The sequence below is a fragment of the Myxine glutinosa genome, chromosome 3 (assembly GCF_964187855.1).
Source record: "Myxine glutinosa chromosome 3, kmMyxGlut1.1, whole genome shotgun sequence".
Taxonomy (NCBI): Eukaryota; Metazoa; Chordata; class Myxini; order Myxiniformes; family Myxinidae; genus Myxine; species Myxine glutinosa.
The window spans coordinates 67,616,156-67,635,613 of record NC_136263.1 but is presented as its reverse complement, the minus strand read 5'-3'; the positions used below and the strand labels follow the sequence as shown (position 1 = coordinate 67,635,613).

The following is a 19,458-nucleotide window of genomic DNA, read 5'->3' as shown; positions in this document are numbered from 1 at the left end:
TATATATATATATATATATATATACAGTGGGGAGAACAAGTATTTGATACACTGCCGATTTTGCAGGTTTTCCCACTTACAAAGCACGTAGAGGTCTGTAATTTTTATCATAGGTACACTTCAACTGTGAAAGACGGAATCTAAAACAAAAATCCTGAAAATCACATTGTATGATTTTTAAGTAATTAATTTGCATTTTATTGCATGAAATAAGTATTTGATCACCTACCAACCAGTAAGAATTCCGGTTCTCACAGACCTGTTAGTTTTTTCTTTAAGAAGCCCTCCCATTCTCCACTCATTACCTGTATTAACTGCACCTGTTTGAACTCGTTATCTGCATAAAAGACACCTGTCCACACTCAATCAATCAGACTCCAACCTCTCCACAATGGGCAAGACCAGAGAGCTGTCTAAGGACATCAGGGACAAATTTGTAGACTTGCACAAGGCTGGGATGGGCTACAGGACAATAGGCAAGCAGCTTGGTGAGAAGGCAACAACTGTTGGCGCAATTATTAGAAAATGGAAGAAGTTCAAGATGACAGTCAATCTCCCTCGGTCTGGGGCTCCATGCAAGATCTCACCTCGTGGAGCCTCAATGATCATGAGAAAGGTGAGGGATCAGCCCAGAACTACACGGCAGGACCTGGTCAATGACCTGAAGAGAGCTGGGACCACAGTATCAAAGAAAACCATAAGTAACACACTACGCCGTCATGGATTAAAATCCTGCAGCGCACGCAAGGTCCCTCTGCTCAAGCCAGCGCATGTCCAGGCCCGTCTGAAGTTTGCCAATGACCATCTGGATGATCCAGAGGAGGAATGGGAGAAGGTCATGTGGTCTGATGAGACCAAAATAGAGCTTTTTGGTTTAAACTCCACTCGCCGTGTTTGGAGGAAGAGGAAGGATGAGTACAACCCCAAGAACACCATCCCAACCGTGAAGCATGGAGGTGGAAACATCATTCTTTGGGGATGCTTTTCTGCAAAGGGGACAGGACGACTGCACCGTATTGAGGGGAGGATGGATGGGGCCATGTATCGCGAGATCTTGGCCAACAATCTCCTTCCCTCAATAAGAGCATTGAAGATGGGGCGTGGCTGGGTCTTCCAGCATGACAACGACCCGAAACACACAGCCAGGGCAACTAAGGAGTGGCTCCGTAAGAAGCATCTCAAGGTCCTGGAGTGGCCTAGCCAGTCTCCAGACCTGAACCCAATAGAAAATCTTTGGAGGGAGCTGAAAGTCTGTGTTGCGCAGCGACAGCCCCGAAACCTGAAGGATCTGGTGAAGATCTGTATGGAGGAGTGGGCCAAAATCCCTGCTGCAGTGTGTGCAAACCTGGTTAAGAACTACAGGAAACGTCTGATCTCTGTAATTGCAAACAAAGGTTTCTGTACCAAATATTAAGTTCTGTTTTTCTGATGTATCAAATACTTATTTCATGCAATAAAATGCAAATTAATTACTTAAAAATCATACAATGTGATTTTCAGGATTTTTGTTTTAGATTCCGTCTTTCACAGTTGAAGTGTACCTATGATAAAAATTACAGACCTCTACGTGCTTTGTAAGTGGGAAAACCTGCAAAATCGGCAGTGTATCAAATACTTGTTCTCCCCACTGTATATATATATATATATATATGTATATATATATATATATATGTGTATATATATATGTATATGTATATATGTATATATATATATATATATATGTATATGTATATGTATATATGTATATATATATATATATATATATATGTATATGTATATATGTATATATATGTGTATATATATGTATATATATATATATGTATATAAAATATATATATATATGTATGTATATATATATATATATATATATATATATAAAATATATATATATATATCTGTATGTATATGTATGTATATGTATGTATATATATATATATATATATATAAACGCAAAAGAAACTTACCACCTTTGAAACCTTTAAATATCAACAATAACACTGCGTGTAGTAAATGTGTGAACTTATTTGTGGACAATAGTGTCCTCACTGTCAGACAAAACGGTCACGGATGGTCACTTGAACCTTCAATGGTCACTTCATAGCACAGCTGTTGAACAGCCGTTTTGACTGTCAGTGATTAGCCAAGGGGTATGGGATGATTTTAATGAGCTGCACGTGATGTCTTGATATTGGCTTTAAAAAGGCCAGTGCAAAATGGGCATTTCAATCATCATGGCACGATTGTCAAGGGATCAACGGCAGCGTTCCCTGGGCATGCTGCAAGGCGGACTGAGCTACCGTGAGGTGGCACGTCGCCTTGGCTGTTCACACCAGACTATATCGGCCCTGGTGGACAGAGACACCCTCCACAACTCTGCAGATGACAGACCTCGATCAGGGAGGCCAAGAGTCACCACTGCAAGGCAGGACAGGCAGATGGTCCGAAGTCACCTGTGGGATCGATTCCGTCCAGCATCCCGCACTGCGGCAGAAACTCCGAGGCGTGCAAACCCACGGATCTCCAATGATACTGCACGAAGACGACTGCATGACTATGGTCTGACTGCCAGAAGACCATACAACCTACCACTTGTTTGAAATGTAATAAAATTGTAACAGTTCAAAATAAAACAAACCAACAATTGCTAATTGAAACATTGGCATTTTATTGATGACATGTCAAGTTTTTGACCAAGATACACCATCTCATCAGTTTGTTCTACAGTACAGAACAGCACAGGGTGCAATGTCAGTCACCTTTCAATAGCGTGTGTGGCCACCATTGTTTTGGATACAGGCAGTGCATCGTCGGCGTCTACTGCCTACCAGTCTTTGGATGGATTGCTGCTGGATTCTGTCCCACTCAGTCCTCAATGTCTGAAGCAGCCCTGCCCGTGTCCTGGCCCTGCCAACTACGCATCTCCCAAGCTCATCCCACAGGTGCTCTATGGGATTCAGGTCAGGGGAGAGCGCAGGCCACTGCATGGTGTTGATGTTCTCGCCTTGGTGAAATGCAGTGGTAAAGCGAGCAGCATGGGGACGAGCATTGTCATGCTGAAAGGTTCTCAGTTCTGGGTGGTCTAGCAGGAATGACAGCAGATGAGGTTGCAGGATGTTATCCACATACCGCTGGGCGTTAAGATTCCCATCCACAACCACCAGTGGCGTCCTGTACCGGCCTGATATGGCGGCCCACACCATCACACTTGGGCCACCCCACATGTTGGCTTGACGCACGCAACAATCGGCATATCGCTCGCCAGTTCTTCTCCAAACACGCTCACGCCCATCCGGACTGTCCACACAGAACCTTGACTCATCGCTGAAAGCGACCTCGTTCCACTGCGCCAAGGTCCACCGCTGATGCTGCTGGCACCATCTCTGTCGGTTGCGGCGATGGGCAGCCGTCATCGATGGGCAGCCGTCGGCGATGGGCAGGGCAGCCGTTGCAGCGATGGGCCTCTGTATGGTCTTCTGGCAGTCAGACCATTGTCATGCAGTCGTCTTCGTGCAGTATCATTGGAGTTCCTTGGGTTTGCACGCCCCGGAGTTTCTGCCGCATTGCGGGATGCTGGACGGAATCGATCCCGCAGGTGACTTCGGACCATCTGCCTGTCCTGCCTTGCAGTGGTGACTCTTGGCTTCCCTGATCGAGGTCTGTCATCTGCAGAGTTGTGGAGGGTGTCTCTGTCCACCAGGGCCGATATCGTCTGGTGTGAACAGCCAAGGCGACGTGCCACCTCACGGTAGCTTCTTTTTTTTTTTTTCTTTTTTTTTAAATTTATTTATACTGAATCGAGGCTCGTGAAAGAGCTAACATTTACTTCACAAACAAATCAACCAGACAAACAAAACACACAAAAAGAGGGAGCGGAAAACAAGATGGGGAGAGAAGGGGAAGCACACAAACACAACATTTGAGAGCAGGGAGATGTGTGGAAGGGAGAGGGCTTGGGGGGAGGAGGCGTGGGAAGGGGGGGGGGGGTGGAGGGAGAAGTATAAAACACAAGGACACCAAGGACTTCCAGGACAGAAGTTGGTATTTCAAAAAAGTGGAATTGGGGTGAAATTAGCGGGGGTAGAAAACCTTACGTAACAGAAAAAATATAAAAAAATAAAAACCTTGCGTAACACAGAAGTCCAACTTCCAGGTGACATGATGTTCATGCAATTTCCAAACACTATTGTAATGGCATCACAGTTGTATCAACAAGAAAATGTTTTAAATGCTTTTAAACCTGCAAAGTTATTATATGTCAATAGTGTAATGTCAAACAAAGAAAATACGAAAACAACCGATGAAGGCAGCTCCAGCTCAAATCATACAATTTACTTGCACTCTGCACAATGCAGAGCGTCGGTTCTGACGAAGGAGTTTCTTGGCTCGGGTTGCAATCGTGGATGAGTCACCTCTCCAACACAGGACACGTGGCTGAGGGGTCTGGAATTTAATGTAATTTAACCAGTGCCAGCGATAACTTGCCTACTCGCCTGACAAACTGCATCACTGAAATAAAATCCTGGCTTCAAATCAACTTCCTCAAACTTAACTATGATAAATCTATCTATGATCTATCATAAACTATGATAATCTATAATATGATAAAGCTCAGTCCGCCTTGCAGCATGCCCAGGGCACGCTGCCGTTGATCCCTTGACAATCGTGCCATGTTGATTGAAATGCCAATTTTGCACTGGCCTTTTTAAAGCCAATATCAAGACATCACGTGCAGCTCATTAAAATCATCCCGTACCCCTTGGCTAATCACTGACAGTCAAAACGGCTGTTCAACAGCTGTGCTATGAAGTGACCATTGAAGGTTCAAGTGACCATCCGTGACTGTTTTGTCTGACAGTGAGGACACTATTGTCCACAAATAAGTTCACACATTTACTACACGCAGTGTTATTGTTGATATTTAAAGGTTTCAAAGGTGGTAAGTTTCTTTTGTGTTTCAGTATATATATATATATATATATATATATATATATATATATATATATATATATATATATATATATAATCTTTGTGATTGGTGCTGCGAGATGGCTCTTCCGGGGATCACAGACATATGTCATGGCGGTGACATCGCGGCGGCTTGTCTCAGGTTGGAGAACGGCATTATTTATCATAATTGCTCCTGACCGCATCGAATGATTGATTACTCCAGTTTATGATTGGTGAAGCAGGAGATAATGTTCTGCAAGGCAGGTGACACTTATCACTCCCGATACAGTGCAGCAAGGGCTGTATGGGACTTGGTTCCGGCACTCACCACTCATATTTACGAGTTGCACTATAACTGGTTTATAACCGAAAGGTTTCAGAGTTGCAAGTGGAAGGAAACGTGCTATGTTGCCATGATGATGCCCGAACAAGGGCAAAACCGGTTGTATACTGCGCTCTTCATTCACTTGTGATGGCATCTGACCCTAAATTCCATTTAACATCTTTGTAATTAGTGCTGCACAGTAGCTCTTCTGGGATCCACAGACATATAACGTGCATCATGGTGGTGACGTCAGGATCTTCGGCTCGGGTTGAACGGCTGACTTTTTTCATGCATGTCAGTATATATATATATATATATATATATATATATATATATATATATATATATATATATATATATATATATATAAGTTCAAAACACACCTGGTCACAAGTGTGCCGCACTGACCGGGTCCTCAGTCGAGGTCCTCAGCATCATCCCGTTTCGGCCCTTCAACCTCAATACGGTCAGCTAAGGTGGCCCAGCACGGGCACATACACATCCACAAGCAGCAACTACACCTGGATGCGTACATACCCCCACCCCCAGCCAGTGCGAACGCAGACTACAACAACAACAACAACACCTCCGCATCCAGAATCCACAGCACCAAACAAACATGGTGAAACACTCAAACACCCACCTTTATACCCTTCACCACTCACCAACAAAACACACCAGATCATTCATACACACCCATACACACATACACACACACACAACACCAACCAACCAACCACCTACCCTTACAACATACACCACTCAACATACAAAAACACACACTCGTGCAAAAATTAATTCATGCAAAAAAACACACACCCTCACCCACTCACTCATATACACAAAATAAGAATGTAACAAAAAAAACAAAAAAAAACAAAAAAACACACAACCAACCTACACCGTTCGACGTGCCTCCATAAACTTCCTCCATAATATATATATATATATATATAGATATTGTCGTTGAATATATATATATATTCAACGACATAACAGCGTGATGAGCGCTGTCCCGATCTCCTGTGGACCAAAGTCCCAGACCAAAGCGTCACCTCCGTCCCAGAGGCCTCATATATATTTATTGATATATTATATTTTATATTATATATTTTATAAATTTATTTTATATATTTTATATATTTATTATATATTTATATTGTGTGTGTGTGTGTACGTACAGTCGAACCACAACATTCACAGTCCCAACATTCACAGTCCCAACATTCGTGGGTTCCGGGTATTTACAGTTTATAAAATGCGACCTGCTTCTACATTTGTGGCCCTGTGTCCTGCGTATTCGCAGTTTCTCGTGTTACATTAAAATGAATAAAAAATTACAAAACTAGAATATCTTAGTTGGATAAGTGTCCACACCCCTGAGTTAATACTTGGTGAAAGCCCCTTTGACAGCAATTACATCTGTGAGTCTGTTGAGATAGGTCTCCACCAACTTTGCACACCTTAATTGGGCAATATTTGCCCATTCTTCTGTACAAAACTGTTCAAGCTCAGTCAGTTTGCATGGGGAGCGTTGGTGGACAGCAATATTCAAGTCATGCCACAGATTTTCAATTGGATTTATGTCAGGGTTCTCATTGGGCCACTCAAGGACATTTATCTTTTGTTCCTTAGCCACTCCAGTGTAGCTTTGCCTGTGTGCTTCGGGTTGTTGTCATGCTGAAAGGTGAACTTCCGTCCCAATTTCAGCTTTCATGCAGAGGGCAGCAGCTTTTCCTCGAGGAGTTTTCTATATTTTGTTCCATCCATTTTCCCATCTATCCTGACTCCCTCAGTCCCTGCTGATGATGAACATCCCCATAATATGATGCTGCCACCCTCATGCTTCACAGTCGGGATGGTGTTCTTTGGGTGATGTGATGTGCTGTGTTGGTTTGCACCAAACGTGACGTTTTTCATTTAGGCCAAAAAGTTCCATCCTGGTTTTGTCAGACCACAAAACGTTTTGTCACGTGGCTTCAGAATCTTGAGTGGTTTTTTTTCATACCTCAAACAGAACTCGAGGTGGGTTTTTTTGAGTGATGGCTTCCCTTTTTGCCACCCTACCATACAGGCCAGACTTGCACAGTGCTTGGGATATTATTGACACATGCACACAGTGACTGATCTTTACCACAAAGGCCTGTAGCTCTTTCAAAGTTGCCAATGGCCTCTTGGTGGCCTCTCTGATCAGTCTCCTCCTTGCTTGGTCATCCAGTTTGGAGGGACGGCCTGATCTCGGCAGGGTCTTGGTGGTAACATACACCTTCCACTTCTTAATGATTGTCTTGACTTTGGTCCAATGGATATTCAAGGCCTTTGAAATATTTTTATAACCATCCCATGATCTGTGCCTTTCCACAACTTTATCCCAGAGGTCCTTTGAAAGCTCCTTGGTGCTCATGGTTGAGTGTTTGCTGTGAAATGCCCGACCCAGCAGAGGAAACCTACAGGAACAGCTGATTTTATTCTGAAATAATTAGAATCACAACAATTTAACACAGGTGGAGGCCAATTAACTTTGTGTGTAATTTTGAAGGTGATTGGTTGCACCTGATCTATTTTACAATTGCTTTTATAAGGGGGGTGGGTGGTGGACACTTATCCAACCAAGATATGCTAGTTTTGTATATTTTATTAATTTGCTGAAATTTGTAGAATTTTTGTTTTTTCACATGGAAGTCGTGGGTTACAATGTGTAAATAAAGGTGGAAAAAGTCTGATTTAATACATTTTAATTCCAGGCTACAAGGCAACAACAACAAAAGGTGAAATTTTGAATGGGGGTGTAGACTCTGTGTGTGTGTGTGTGTGTGTGTGTGTGTGTGTGTGTGTGTGTGTGTGTGTGTGTGTGTGTGTGTGTGTGTGTGTGTGTGTGTGTGTCGTGACGTGACGTGACGTGACGTGACGTGACGTGACGTGACGTGACGTGACGTGACGTGACTTTTGAGTGGAAAGTCTGCGTGTCGCCGACTGAGCCGGTGAAACGTCCATACCTGAGGGTGTGATCTCTCAGTCGCCTGGATGGCGCCTTTGTGCACGCACGCACACACACACACACACCAAGGCCCTTCTGACCCGATAAATGCATATTGACATTAAACGCCATGGGCGCATGTGTGCCATTGTGTTTAATGCCATGATGCATTTATCTGGTCATAAGGGCCTTTTGGTTTATTGTGCTCGACCGCAACCCCACCTCCTGGCTGATGGGGCAGTAAAGCAGAAGTCATGTGCTCATGTGGCAGATGGACATTACTACTCACAGACCACACAGCTGAGGCTGCTATAGGATGCGAACTGTGCTGTACTGCGTTATCAAGCTATGAGGGTTATCTATTTATATATATATATATATGTATGTATATATATATATATATATATATATATATATATATATTTATATATATATATATATATATATATATATATATATATATATATATATATATATATACAGTCACCTGAAAAAGTAAGTACACCCCATGTAAAGTTTTGACGTTTTCAACATATTTCAACATAGTTATTTGATCTTCATTTCAACAATATTGATAGATAAAGGTGATCTAATATAACAAATATCATGAAACATTTACATTTTGTAGTCCATTGAATAATTTAAATAAACATAAATGAAAATTTTGCATGTGTAAAAAGTAAGTACACCCCGACATTTATCACTACTTCAAATACCTAAAATTAGAATCAGGTGCACCAGGTCAGGTGCAAATGATTAGAACATCGTTACAGAGGATCTTGGAGGAACCTGTCTTATTTAAACCTCAGACATTTAGGTTGGTTTGCTCTTTGTTGAAGTGTGTGGCGTCACCATGCCTAGATCAAAAGAGCTCTCTGAGGCCTTCAGAAAGAAGGTTATAGATGCCTACGAGTCTGGGAAGGGATTTAAAAAGATCTCCAAACAATTTGAAATCAATCATTCGACTGTCTGGAAGATCATCTTCAAGTGGAGAAGATTCCAAACAACTGCCAACTTGTTCAGGCCAGGCCACTCCAGCAATTTCAGCCCGAGAGCAGACTGCAAGATGCTGAAAGAAGTCTCTAAGGACCCCAGAATGTCATCACGCGACCTACAGGTAGCTCTTGCCACTGTTGATGTCAAAGTGCACGAGTCTACCATGAGAAAGAGGCTGCACAAATTTGATCTACATGGGAGGTGTGCCAGGAGGAAACCTTTGCTGTCCAGAAAGAACATCAGGGCAAGACTCAAGTTTGCCAAAGAACACCTAGGCAAAGACCAGCACTTCTGGAACAACGTGCTCTGGACAGATGAGTCAAAGTTAGAGCTATTTGGCCATAGTACCAGAAGACATGTTTGGCGAAAACCAAAGACAGCATTTGACCACAAGAACCTGATACCAAACTGTAAAGCATGGTGGTGGAAATATTATGGTTTGGAGCAGCTTTGCTGCCTCAGGGCCTGGGCAGCTCACCATCATAGAATCCACTATGAATTCTTCATTGTACCAGAGGGTGCTTGAGGATAATGTGAGGCCATCTATCGGAGAAGTTGAAGCTCAACCGAAGGTGGACCTTGCAACATGACAATGACCTTAAACATACCAGTAAATCCACCAAGGAATGGTTGAAAAGAAAGAAATGGAGGGTTCTGGAATGGCCAAATCGAAGCCCGGAGCTAAATCCCATCGAGATGTTGTGGGGGGATTTGAAACGAGCTGTGCATGCAAGAAACCCCTCAAACATCGCACAGCTGAAAGAATTCTGCATGGAGGAGTGGGCAAAAATTTCTCCCAGTCGATGGCAGAGACTGGTAGACAGTTATAAGAAACGCCTACTTGAGGTTGTTTCTGCCAAAGGGGGCCAAGGGGGGCCACCTATTAGAGCCAAGGGTGTACTTACTTTTTCCACATGTGAAATTTGCATTTATGTTTATTTAAATTATACAATGGACTACAAAATGTAAATGTTTCATGATATTTGTTATATTATATCACCTTTATCTCTCAATATTGTTGAAATGAAGATCAAATAGCTGTATGTTGAAATATGTTGAAAAAGTCAAAACTTTACATGGGGTGTACTTACTTTTTCACGTGACTGTATATATATTATCTATATATATATTATCTATATATATATATATATATATATATATATATATATATATATATATATATATATATATATATATATATATATATATATATATATTATATTGTTGTGGATATGAGGACTATTTTTTTGATTGTGTGTATTATGAATTATTGCTTGAGTCTGGCCCCTCCTGCCTCCAGTGTTGTGTAAAGGTCAAAGGGCGTCCCGGTAGTTAATTCCATAAAAGCACACATTGAAGGACACGATAAAACCCTTGTTCAGTAGTTTATATCTTTATTATGTGTTTTAGGGTAAGGCCTTGTCTTCCATTAACATGACACTCCATTGCACCAAGTGAAAAAGATAGATTCCCTTCATTCCCATTCCCAAAAACCTCCATTTCCCCTTTCGTCAATTGCCATTCGCATTGCCAACCAACAATTGCCGCCATTGGCCACGAGGCAGGGTTGGGGAAGAAAGGCGTGCCCGCCTGTCGTCATCAAGGGCGGAGCCAGAGGGTCGCGCGACCAACCAGGGCCGAGGTGAGCACACCGATGGGCGTGTCCTGAAGGCCGGCGGCTTAATCGCCGGCGGCGTTATAAAAGCGCGCGCGCAAGAGTGACCAGCGTGAGCTGAGCTGCGTGGTGAGGTGCAAAGAAAAGAGCTGGGTTGTCAGAGGAGAGCTGAGTTGAAAGGGTCCAAGGCAGAGCTGGGTTGTGAGGTCCAAGAGAAGAGATCATCCAGGGAAGCACAAAGCCTGCTATTCGTCGCCTTGCTCGCCAGCAGCAGCGTCCACAGCAGCAACAACACTCGACAGCCGCTTGGGGCCTGGACGGCGGTTTTGAGCAGGGCCGCGAAGGAACGGCGGCTGCCCAACGCGCCGATCGTGCTGCCGGACCCATTGGACTTTCCTCTCCTTCCAGCCATTCCTGCCTACAAGTTCCCCATTCGTGTACGTGAGTTTGTTCTGTTTGTTCTGTCCTGGGTATTCAATTAAGTCTGTATAAGCTAGTATTTTCACTGTGTCTCTAAAAGCTTCTGTATATTATTTTATTATCTTTCCTTCTCCTTGGTTTGTTTGAGCCTGTACATAGTAAATAAATTTAGTAGTATTTTCAACCTTTTGTCTTCTTCTTCTTCCTTTTCTTCACATCCGTCGTTTTAGTCTTTTCCATATTGAATAGCTGTGGCGCGATACGGCCAACGTCGGGTGAATCGGGTGAATCGGGGAAACTGTTAGGCCGCGGTGCCTCCGCTCGGCAAACAACATCCTTAACCGCGGAACGTAACAATTGGTGTCAGGAGTGTCGGATTCGGACCTGGGACTAAATTCATTTAGCCCAAATTTTGGACACAATTGTACAATTGGGGTAACAATTGGTGTCTGGGAGTGAGATTCGGGGCCCGAACCAAATTTTTAAAACATTTAGAAAAAAAATTTGGTCAAAATTTGGAGCGGCCGAAATTTGTTTTGTTAAAGAAAAACCCGAATTTTGAAATCGCGCCATGGCTGGTCAAGGCGATCGGATGCAGGTGGGTGAGCTAGAGGAGGGGTTAGGAGTAACCCAGGATCAGAGGGACGAAGTAGGGGAGAACATTAGCAATGTGGTTGAGGAGGTTTCAGGCGCGCAAAATGGCGTCCTCGCGCACGTGGTTGTAGCGGCACCAAATTTTGCCGCGCCCGTGAGCGTAGCAGCACCAAATTGCGCTGCGCACGTGGTCGCGGCAGCCGAGCCAGAAATGCCAGAGTACATGCGAGTCTTTATGATTCAAATGATGGCAAAAATGGATGCCCAAAATGATAAGTCCACCCGAGAGCAAAGAGAAATGGGTGAGCGGATAAGGGACGAATTGGGGGGCAAAATGGGCGAAATGGGGGGCAAAATGGGAGAAATGGGGGGCCAAATGGGAGAAATGGGGGGGCAATGAAGGGTACCGTTGAGGGTTTAGACAAGAAATTTGAGGGGTTAGACAAGAAATTTGAGGGGTTAGACAATGGGATAGAAGGGGTGAAACATGGGTTAACGGGGGTGGAAAATAGAATGGCTGCCCAGGAGAATCAGATAGAGGGGGTGAAAAATGGGTTAATGGGGTTAGAAAATAGGATGGAAGGCAAATTGCGGGAAATAGGGGAGCAATCTGCCCGAGAAATTAAACAAATGGGGAGAGCAGATGGAGGAGGTGAAAATCGGGGTAGAAACCAAATTGGATGCTCAGAGGGATGAATTGGGACAGATGAGGGTGGCATCTACAAAAGAGAAGGAGGAGATACGACGAGGTGTAAGTGAGGAGGTCTCGGGGGTACGCGAGGAGGTAAAGCGAGGTGAAAAGCGTATGGAGAAAGAGGTGAGGAATAATACGGCTAGGTTACAGGGGGGAATAGAGGGTCTGACGAGGGGAGTAGAACAGCTGACAGTGGGACAAAAGGAACTCGTGGACCAAGTGGAAAAGAATACTGCAATAATCGGGGGGTTAAAAGCGACACAAAAAGACATAAAAAATGAATTAATAGCGACACAAAAGGAATGTCAGATGGTACATGAGGGGTTGACGAAGAAGTTGGAAGAGGTGACGGAAGTAATGGAGACGAAGGACCGAGAGGTAAGGACGCACATATAAACGGTTAAAGTGGCGTTAGAGGAAGAGATAGAGGGGGCGCACCGGGAGATGAAGGAGGTAAAGGAAAAATTAGAGGAGGTGGAAGAAGGGGTGAGTGAAATTAAGAAGAGACGGAGGGAAACTAAAAAGGAGATAAGGGAGGAAGTGATGGAGTATGTGCAAGGTCTGTGTTCAAATCATGAAGATGTGCTCACTAACCAAATAAAGAGTTTGCAGGTGGCAGAGGAAGTGCGGAGACGAGGTGCCAAGGTGAGTGGCGATATATTCGGAAATGTACATGATGTGAGGGGAGCTTCAGTCGGCTTGGGGGTTGATTTGGATCCGGGTGTTCGTGAGAGGCCGTTGGTGAAGTGTGTGACGGGTACGGTGTGCGAAGGAGGAGGTGTGAGAGAATGTCCGACTCTGGGATGTGTGAGGAAAAAGTGCGCGCCGAGGAGTGAGTGTGCTGTCGAGAGTGAGTCGGTCGTAGCGCATGTGCGAGGGAGCACATGGAAGCGCGTAGTGAGGAGTGTTACAGAGGATGCGCGAGAAAGGTGTGTAACGGACGGGTGCATGGGGAAAGAGTGCGCTGCCAAGAGTAAGGGAGGATGCACGCCTGTGGTGAGTGTTACGGAGGAGGTAACGGGAGAGTGTGCGCAAGAGTGTGCGCGAGGAAGGTGTGTAACGGACGGGTGCGTGGGGAAAGAGTGCGCTGTCAAAAGTAAGGGTGAGTGCGCGACCGAGTGTGGAGGTGAGAGTAGTGAGAGTGACACGGAGCGTGAGTTGGTTGTGGCAGGTGAGAGAGGATGTACACCTGGAATGGAGGGATGCACACCTGGAATGGTAGAGCGCGTATGGGAATGCACGCTGGAACTGGTAGTAAGGCACGTGGTTGGGGGTGCGAGTGAGAGCACACCTGTGGTTGTCACAGAGGTGACCGAGGAGGGGGCGTGAAGAGGTGTGTTGGTGAGGTGTGCGAACAACGAGTGTGTGCAAAGGTGTGAGGTGGTCAGGTGTGTGACCAAGTCTGTGAGCGGAATGAGTGTACCTGGGTGTGTAAGAGAAGGTGCAATGACGAGGAGCATGGGAACAGCTGGATGTATGAGCAAGGAACGGGCTTTGGGGTGTAAGCATGCAGGTGAGGCATCGACGGTAACCGGGTTAGCGGTTAGAACGACATTTAGCCGAATCAGGCCCTCGGTGCGCGCCGAGCAGCTTCGCGTGCCGCGAGGACCAGCGGGGATCCGAACCACGGCGGTTTCGAAAGAACCGCCGCACGCGATCCACGCCGGGCCGCGCTTTGAACGGCCGCATCCGTGCTCCACTAAGCGGAGCGGGCAGCCCGATAGGAAGGGTCGTCATGGCGACCCCTTTTTGTTGAGGCATTCCGGCAGGTCGAGATCGGGCCATGGGATGGCTCCGTGCCGAGGTGGTGCGTGGGATCTCGGCCCGGGTAAGCGTCCTTCCCTGCACCGAGTGTCGGACGCATCCAGCCGCCGGCACCAAAGAACCCGCATTCATTGCTCGGCTGTACGAAGCCGAGCTTTAGAAGGGAATTGGCGCACCGAGAGGATCTAGTAAGTAGACGGGTGATGAGGTTAGTGTTTTGGACCCGAAATTGAAAAGCAAAAAATTTTATGATTGGCAGTAAGGATTGGCAGATGATGGGTAGTGATTGGCAAATTTTTGATTTGTTGAAATTTGATGTGCAAAATTTATAGTTTGAGATGCCCCATGTGATGGGATGGCCAATCCACCATCCCTCACAGTGGGGGCAAAGGAGCACTAGACTTATGGGGTTTATGGCAGTGTAAGCTCGCCGAGGGAGGTTTTGGATTATGTGTAGGGCCCTAGAGATTGACATTAGGTAACGTTAAGGTTAGGTAGTGACTGATACCTGTAGTGGGGACGCAGGTAGATTAGTGTGGATGATAATGACGTGGTATGTGCTTAGTTTAAAGGGAAGACGGGGAGCACTAAGTTAGCAGGGCAACAGGTAGTTTAGATGATGCCGTGTGAGTGTTGGAGGTGTATTCGGAAGTGTATTGTGAAAAGTGTGTGAGGAACAGGTGTGATTGCACAGGTGTGCAACTGAACAGGTGTGTGGAGCAGTGTATGAGTGAGAGAAGGTGATGAGTATTGTGCTGACCAAATGGTCCAGGAAGGAAGGAGGGTGCAGGTGGTACCAGGTGTGATTGCACAGGTGTGCAACAACAGGTGTATGGAGAATGGTTGTGTGGAATACATGGAGTGTGGAATATATGGAGTATTGGAATGGATGGTCGTGGAGTGAGTATGGTGGAAACTATGGAGTGGAGTGGAAGGTGTGAATGGGGGGAAGGATGGACCCCCATCACGAATACCCGGGGCGGGTAGTTTAAGTGTTGGGTAGAGGGTATAGGTAAATTGTGGTTGGATATTGGCATCTGTGGTGCGGGTGGAAGAATGGTGATTGGATGGGTGCATTAGTGTTGTGGAAATGGCTGGGCGTGTAGCCTGTTAGTGTGTGTAGTTGGTTTGGGCACTCCACCACTGTGAGGATGTCGGCCAGGTGAGGCCGCAGGTGGGCTCTGGGAGCCGGTAGTTGTTGTGGATGGGGCCCGAGGATCCGGAGGACGGACCCGGGTAGCCCAGTGCCAGAGGGCACCGAGGGGTGACAGAGCCAGGAGGGGCCTTCCCCAGTAGATAGGTTAGGGTGAGGAGCTAGGTAAGCTCGGGTGGCAACTGCAGTGGTGGAGGTGTGCAGGTGGATAGACCTGCTGGGAGAGCTACACGTCTCAGCCCAGAAATTGTGCAAGGGCACCGGGAGATGAATCGGGGGAGTGAGACCCCAAATTGAAAAGCACCACAGTTTGGTCAATGGGAATTGGTTTTTAGAACCAATCGTGTAAGTTGGCCAATGGATTGGCAGGGAAAGACCCCGGGTAGTGTAAAGTGTGTTAATGTCATTTAGAGGATAGTTAGGATGAAGAATCTCCTTGCACCATCTACATCCACTCACCTGGGGTGACAGGTACTCCACACCATGCCAGGTGGTTTTTATTATTTTTATGTGCAAATGTTTTGGATTGTGAGACGCATCATGACGTGGGTGTGACATTGTGCTGTGTTCCATCTCTTCCTCCTTATGAGGATTGATGATGAATTTGGTGATGGCAAATTTTGGTTGGAGGGATTGTGGGAACGAATTTGGTATAGGGGAAATATGGGGAAGACGTGCCGATAGCGACGAATTTGTAAAGGTGTAGATTTTGTACATATGGGGTAAGGGCAAGGGTAGTGTAGGTGACAGGGGGGGTGACGTACAGTAGGGACGAGCTTTCTCACTTCGCTCTCCGTACGCACTTCACCTTGCATTGCCTTATTGATGTGTACCCTTGTGACCTTACCCCTCGCTCATCTGTCTTCCCCCCTTTGTCTCCCACATGAGGACCTGAGCGCCACTGGGCGCCGAGGGGAGCGTGCGTGAGTCCGCCATTGTGCGCCCGGAACTCCCAGAGCCAGCTGTCTGCATCGATGCACCACATTATGGACCACATGTCTGTGGCCGAGCACCACTGATGGACCCCATGGGTTGGGGCATGGCCCCTCTGCTGGAACCGGCCATGAGGGCCCGACATCTTGCTGGCGGACCTCGGCCACAGGGCACCGATGCCCCACAGGTGAACCACACGTAGTCGGCCCCCTGTGGGCCATAAATAAAATAAACATGGACACGTTGGGTGCATTTTATTAATCCAAATAGGCCGCCAGCAAAGAAGATGACAACACCTGGAAGATAGTAATAGCCAGCAGAGGGAGCCGAAGAGCAAGAGACCACCTGCAGGGTTAGGGGTTGTTGTTTTTATTTTTTATTCATTGATGGACAGTGATGACTGTGCACCGATTGGTGCTTGAGGGTGCTTTGGTGCGTTATGGGTGCTTTCATGGTGCATTGATGCAGAGCAGACTGTCTCCCCCCCAGAAAGAACAATCACAGGTCCTGGGTTGCGTTTTGTAAATAGAGTAGAGTCATTGTAAATAATGCTCCCCACCGTCAGTGTGTAGTTTGAAGACCATTCCGCAATTCGGTTAGCTGTGGGCGTGAGTCTGTTAGGTAGGGTGCAATGGAGCAGCGGGACATATTTATTTATGTTTTAAAACTGTCGCACTCAGGGTCAGGTTAAAAGTAGAGGGAACTACACCTACGTGTCACACTAAATTAAAGTTGTAGGCCCGAGACGTGCCTATGAGGAGGAGGGTGCAGTGTTGCGGATATGAGGACTGTATTTTTTTGATAGTGTGTATTATGAATTATTGCTTGAGTCTGGCCCCTCCTGCCTCCATTGTTGTGTAAAGGTCAAAGGGCGTCCCGGTAGTTAATTCCATAAAAGCACACATTGAAGGACACGATAAAACCCTTGTTCAGTAGTTTATATCTTTATTATGTGTTTTAGGGTAAGGCCTTGTCTTCCATTAACATGACACTCCATTGCACCAAGTGAAAAAGATAGATTCCCTTCATTCCCATTCCCAAAAACCTCCATTTCCTCTTTCGTCAATTGCCATTCGCATTGCCAACCAACAGTTGCCGCCATTGGCCACGAGGCAGGGTTGGGGAAGAAAGGCGTGCCCGCCCGTCGTCATCAAGGGTGGAGCCAGAGGGTCGCGCGACCAACCAGGGCCGAGGTGAGCACACCGATGGGCGTGTCCTGAAGGCCGGCAGCTTAATCGCCGGCGGCGTTATAAAAGCGCGCGCGCAAGAGTGACCAGCGTGAGCTGAGCTGTGTGGTGAGGTGCAAAGAAAAGAGCTGGGTCGTCAGAGGAGAGCTGAGTTGAAAGGGTCCAAGGCGGAGCTGGGTTGTGAGGTCCAAGAGAAGAGATCATCCAGGGAAGCACAAAGCCTGCTATTCGTCGCCTTGCTCGCCAGCAGCAGCGTCCACAGCAGCAACAACACTCGACAGCCGCTTGGGGCCTGGACGGCAGTTTTGAACAGGGCCGCGAAGGAACGGCGGCTGCCCAACGCGCCGATCGTGCTGCTGGACCCATTGGACTTTCCTCTCCTTCCAGCCATTCCTGCCTACAAGTTCCCCATTCGTGTACGTGAGTTTGTTCTGTTTGTTCTGTCCTGGGTATTCAATTAAGTCTGTATAAGCTAGTATTTTCACTGTCTCTAAAAGCTTCTGTATATTATTTTATTATCTTTCCTTCTCCTTGGTTTCTTTGAGCCTGTACATAGTAAATAAATTTAGTAGTATTTTCAACCTTTTGTCTTCTTCTTCTTCCTTTTCTTCACATCCGTCGTTTTAGTCTTTTCCATATTGAATAGCTGTGGCGCGATACGGCCAACGTCGGGTGAATCGGGTGAATCAGGGAAACTGTTAGGCCGCGGTGCCTCCGCTCGGCAAACAACATCCTTAACCGCGGACCGTAACAATATATATATATATATATATGTATATATATATTTCACTGGACTCATTAAATGAAGGAAGAATGCATTTATATTAATTGCCCATCTTTGATCGGTGTTATTTATCAAACAGAAATGGACTCATTTAAAGATGGTTCTTTGCAATGGGGTTGAAACCTTATCATGGAGTACCATGATCAAATGGATGATGAGCAGCAGGGAGGGTTGCCCTGGGGAAAACTTTTAAGGGGAAACCCTGGTGTTAGAGCCTGACCTGAGGTCAGTTATATGATGTGTATAAAGTTCAGTTCTTGCATCATTTTCACAGAAGGATGCAGGAGGAAAATATGTCAATTTTATTTTGGAGGGTGCCGGCTTGTTTCAGAATATTAAGAGATACCGCTTTGTCTTCTCAAACATTTGAATATTTTGCAAGATTTTGTGATGGAAGAGGAAGATTTTACCACCTTATTGTTCATTTGATCTTAGGGAAGTCAGGCCAGCAGCCGCTCTGCTAGTCCTACCACATGTCCTCCAGGAGGTGGATCAACACGTCCAACACCCAGAGATGACGACGCAGGTATGTCTAATTGGCTACTCAGATGACTACACAGGAAATCATTTTGGATGTCGTGGAAGATGCCATTGCATTTACCACCATGCATGCCTCCCACAGCAGTCTTCCTATGGGCCATAAATGCACCATCAGATAATCAGGAATAATGACTATCTCTTTGATAAACAACTGAGATCTTGTCATTGCAATGACATTCTCTCCTCTTGCAATGATGTTTATTCTCAAGTAAGAGTCATGGCATCGAGAGCAATTTTTTTTAAATTATCTGATGGTATTTTAAATAAGAATGGTCGAGAAAATGTAAAAAAAAAAACATTTGTCTGTATATAATGTTGCATGTTTTCTTTATGTTCCACAATTTCATTGGATGTACCAAGTATATAGTACATCCACATTCATTCAAGTGGATGTACCACACCCCTTCTGACCTCACTGACTACTACAACCACACTCTCTCCTCCTGCCTTGACCAGCTTGTGCCTATAAAAACCAAAACAGTTTCTTTCACCCATTCTGCTCCCTGGTTTACCCCTGAACTCCGCCTGA

The 19,458-nt window shown here is 45.7% G+C and overlaps 1 protein-coding gene across 15 annotated transcripts in view; it reads left to right on the top strand.

Annotated features, from left to right (window-relative positions):
• Positions 1 to 19,458, top strand: part of MAP3K7 (mitogen-activated protein kinase kinase kinase 7) — a 150,387-nt gene that overhangs the window by 119,447 nt on the left and 11,482 nt on the right. For all 15 annotated transcript variants that reach the window (XM_068110803.2, XM_078774175.1, XM_078774172.1 and 12 more), the window contains one exon: positions 18,825 to 18,915. In XM_068110803.2, the coding sequence (XP_067966904.1) occupies positions 18,825 to 18,915 (91 nt within the window). The remainder of the gene's footprint in view (positions 1 to 18,824; positions 18,916 to 19,458) is intronic.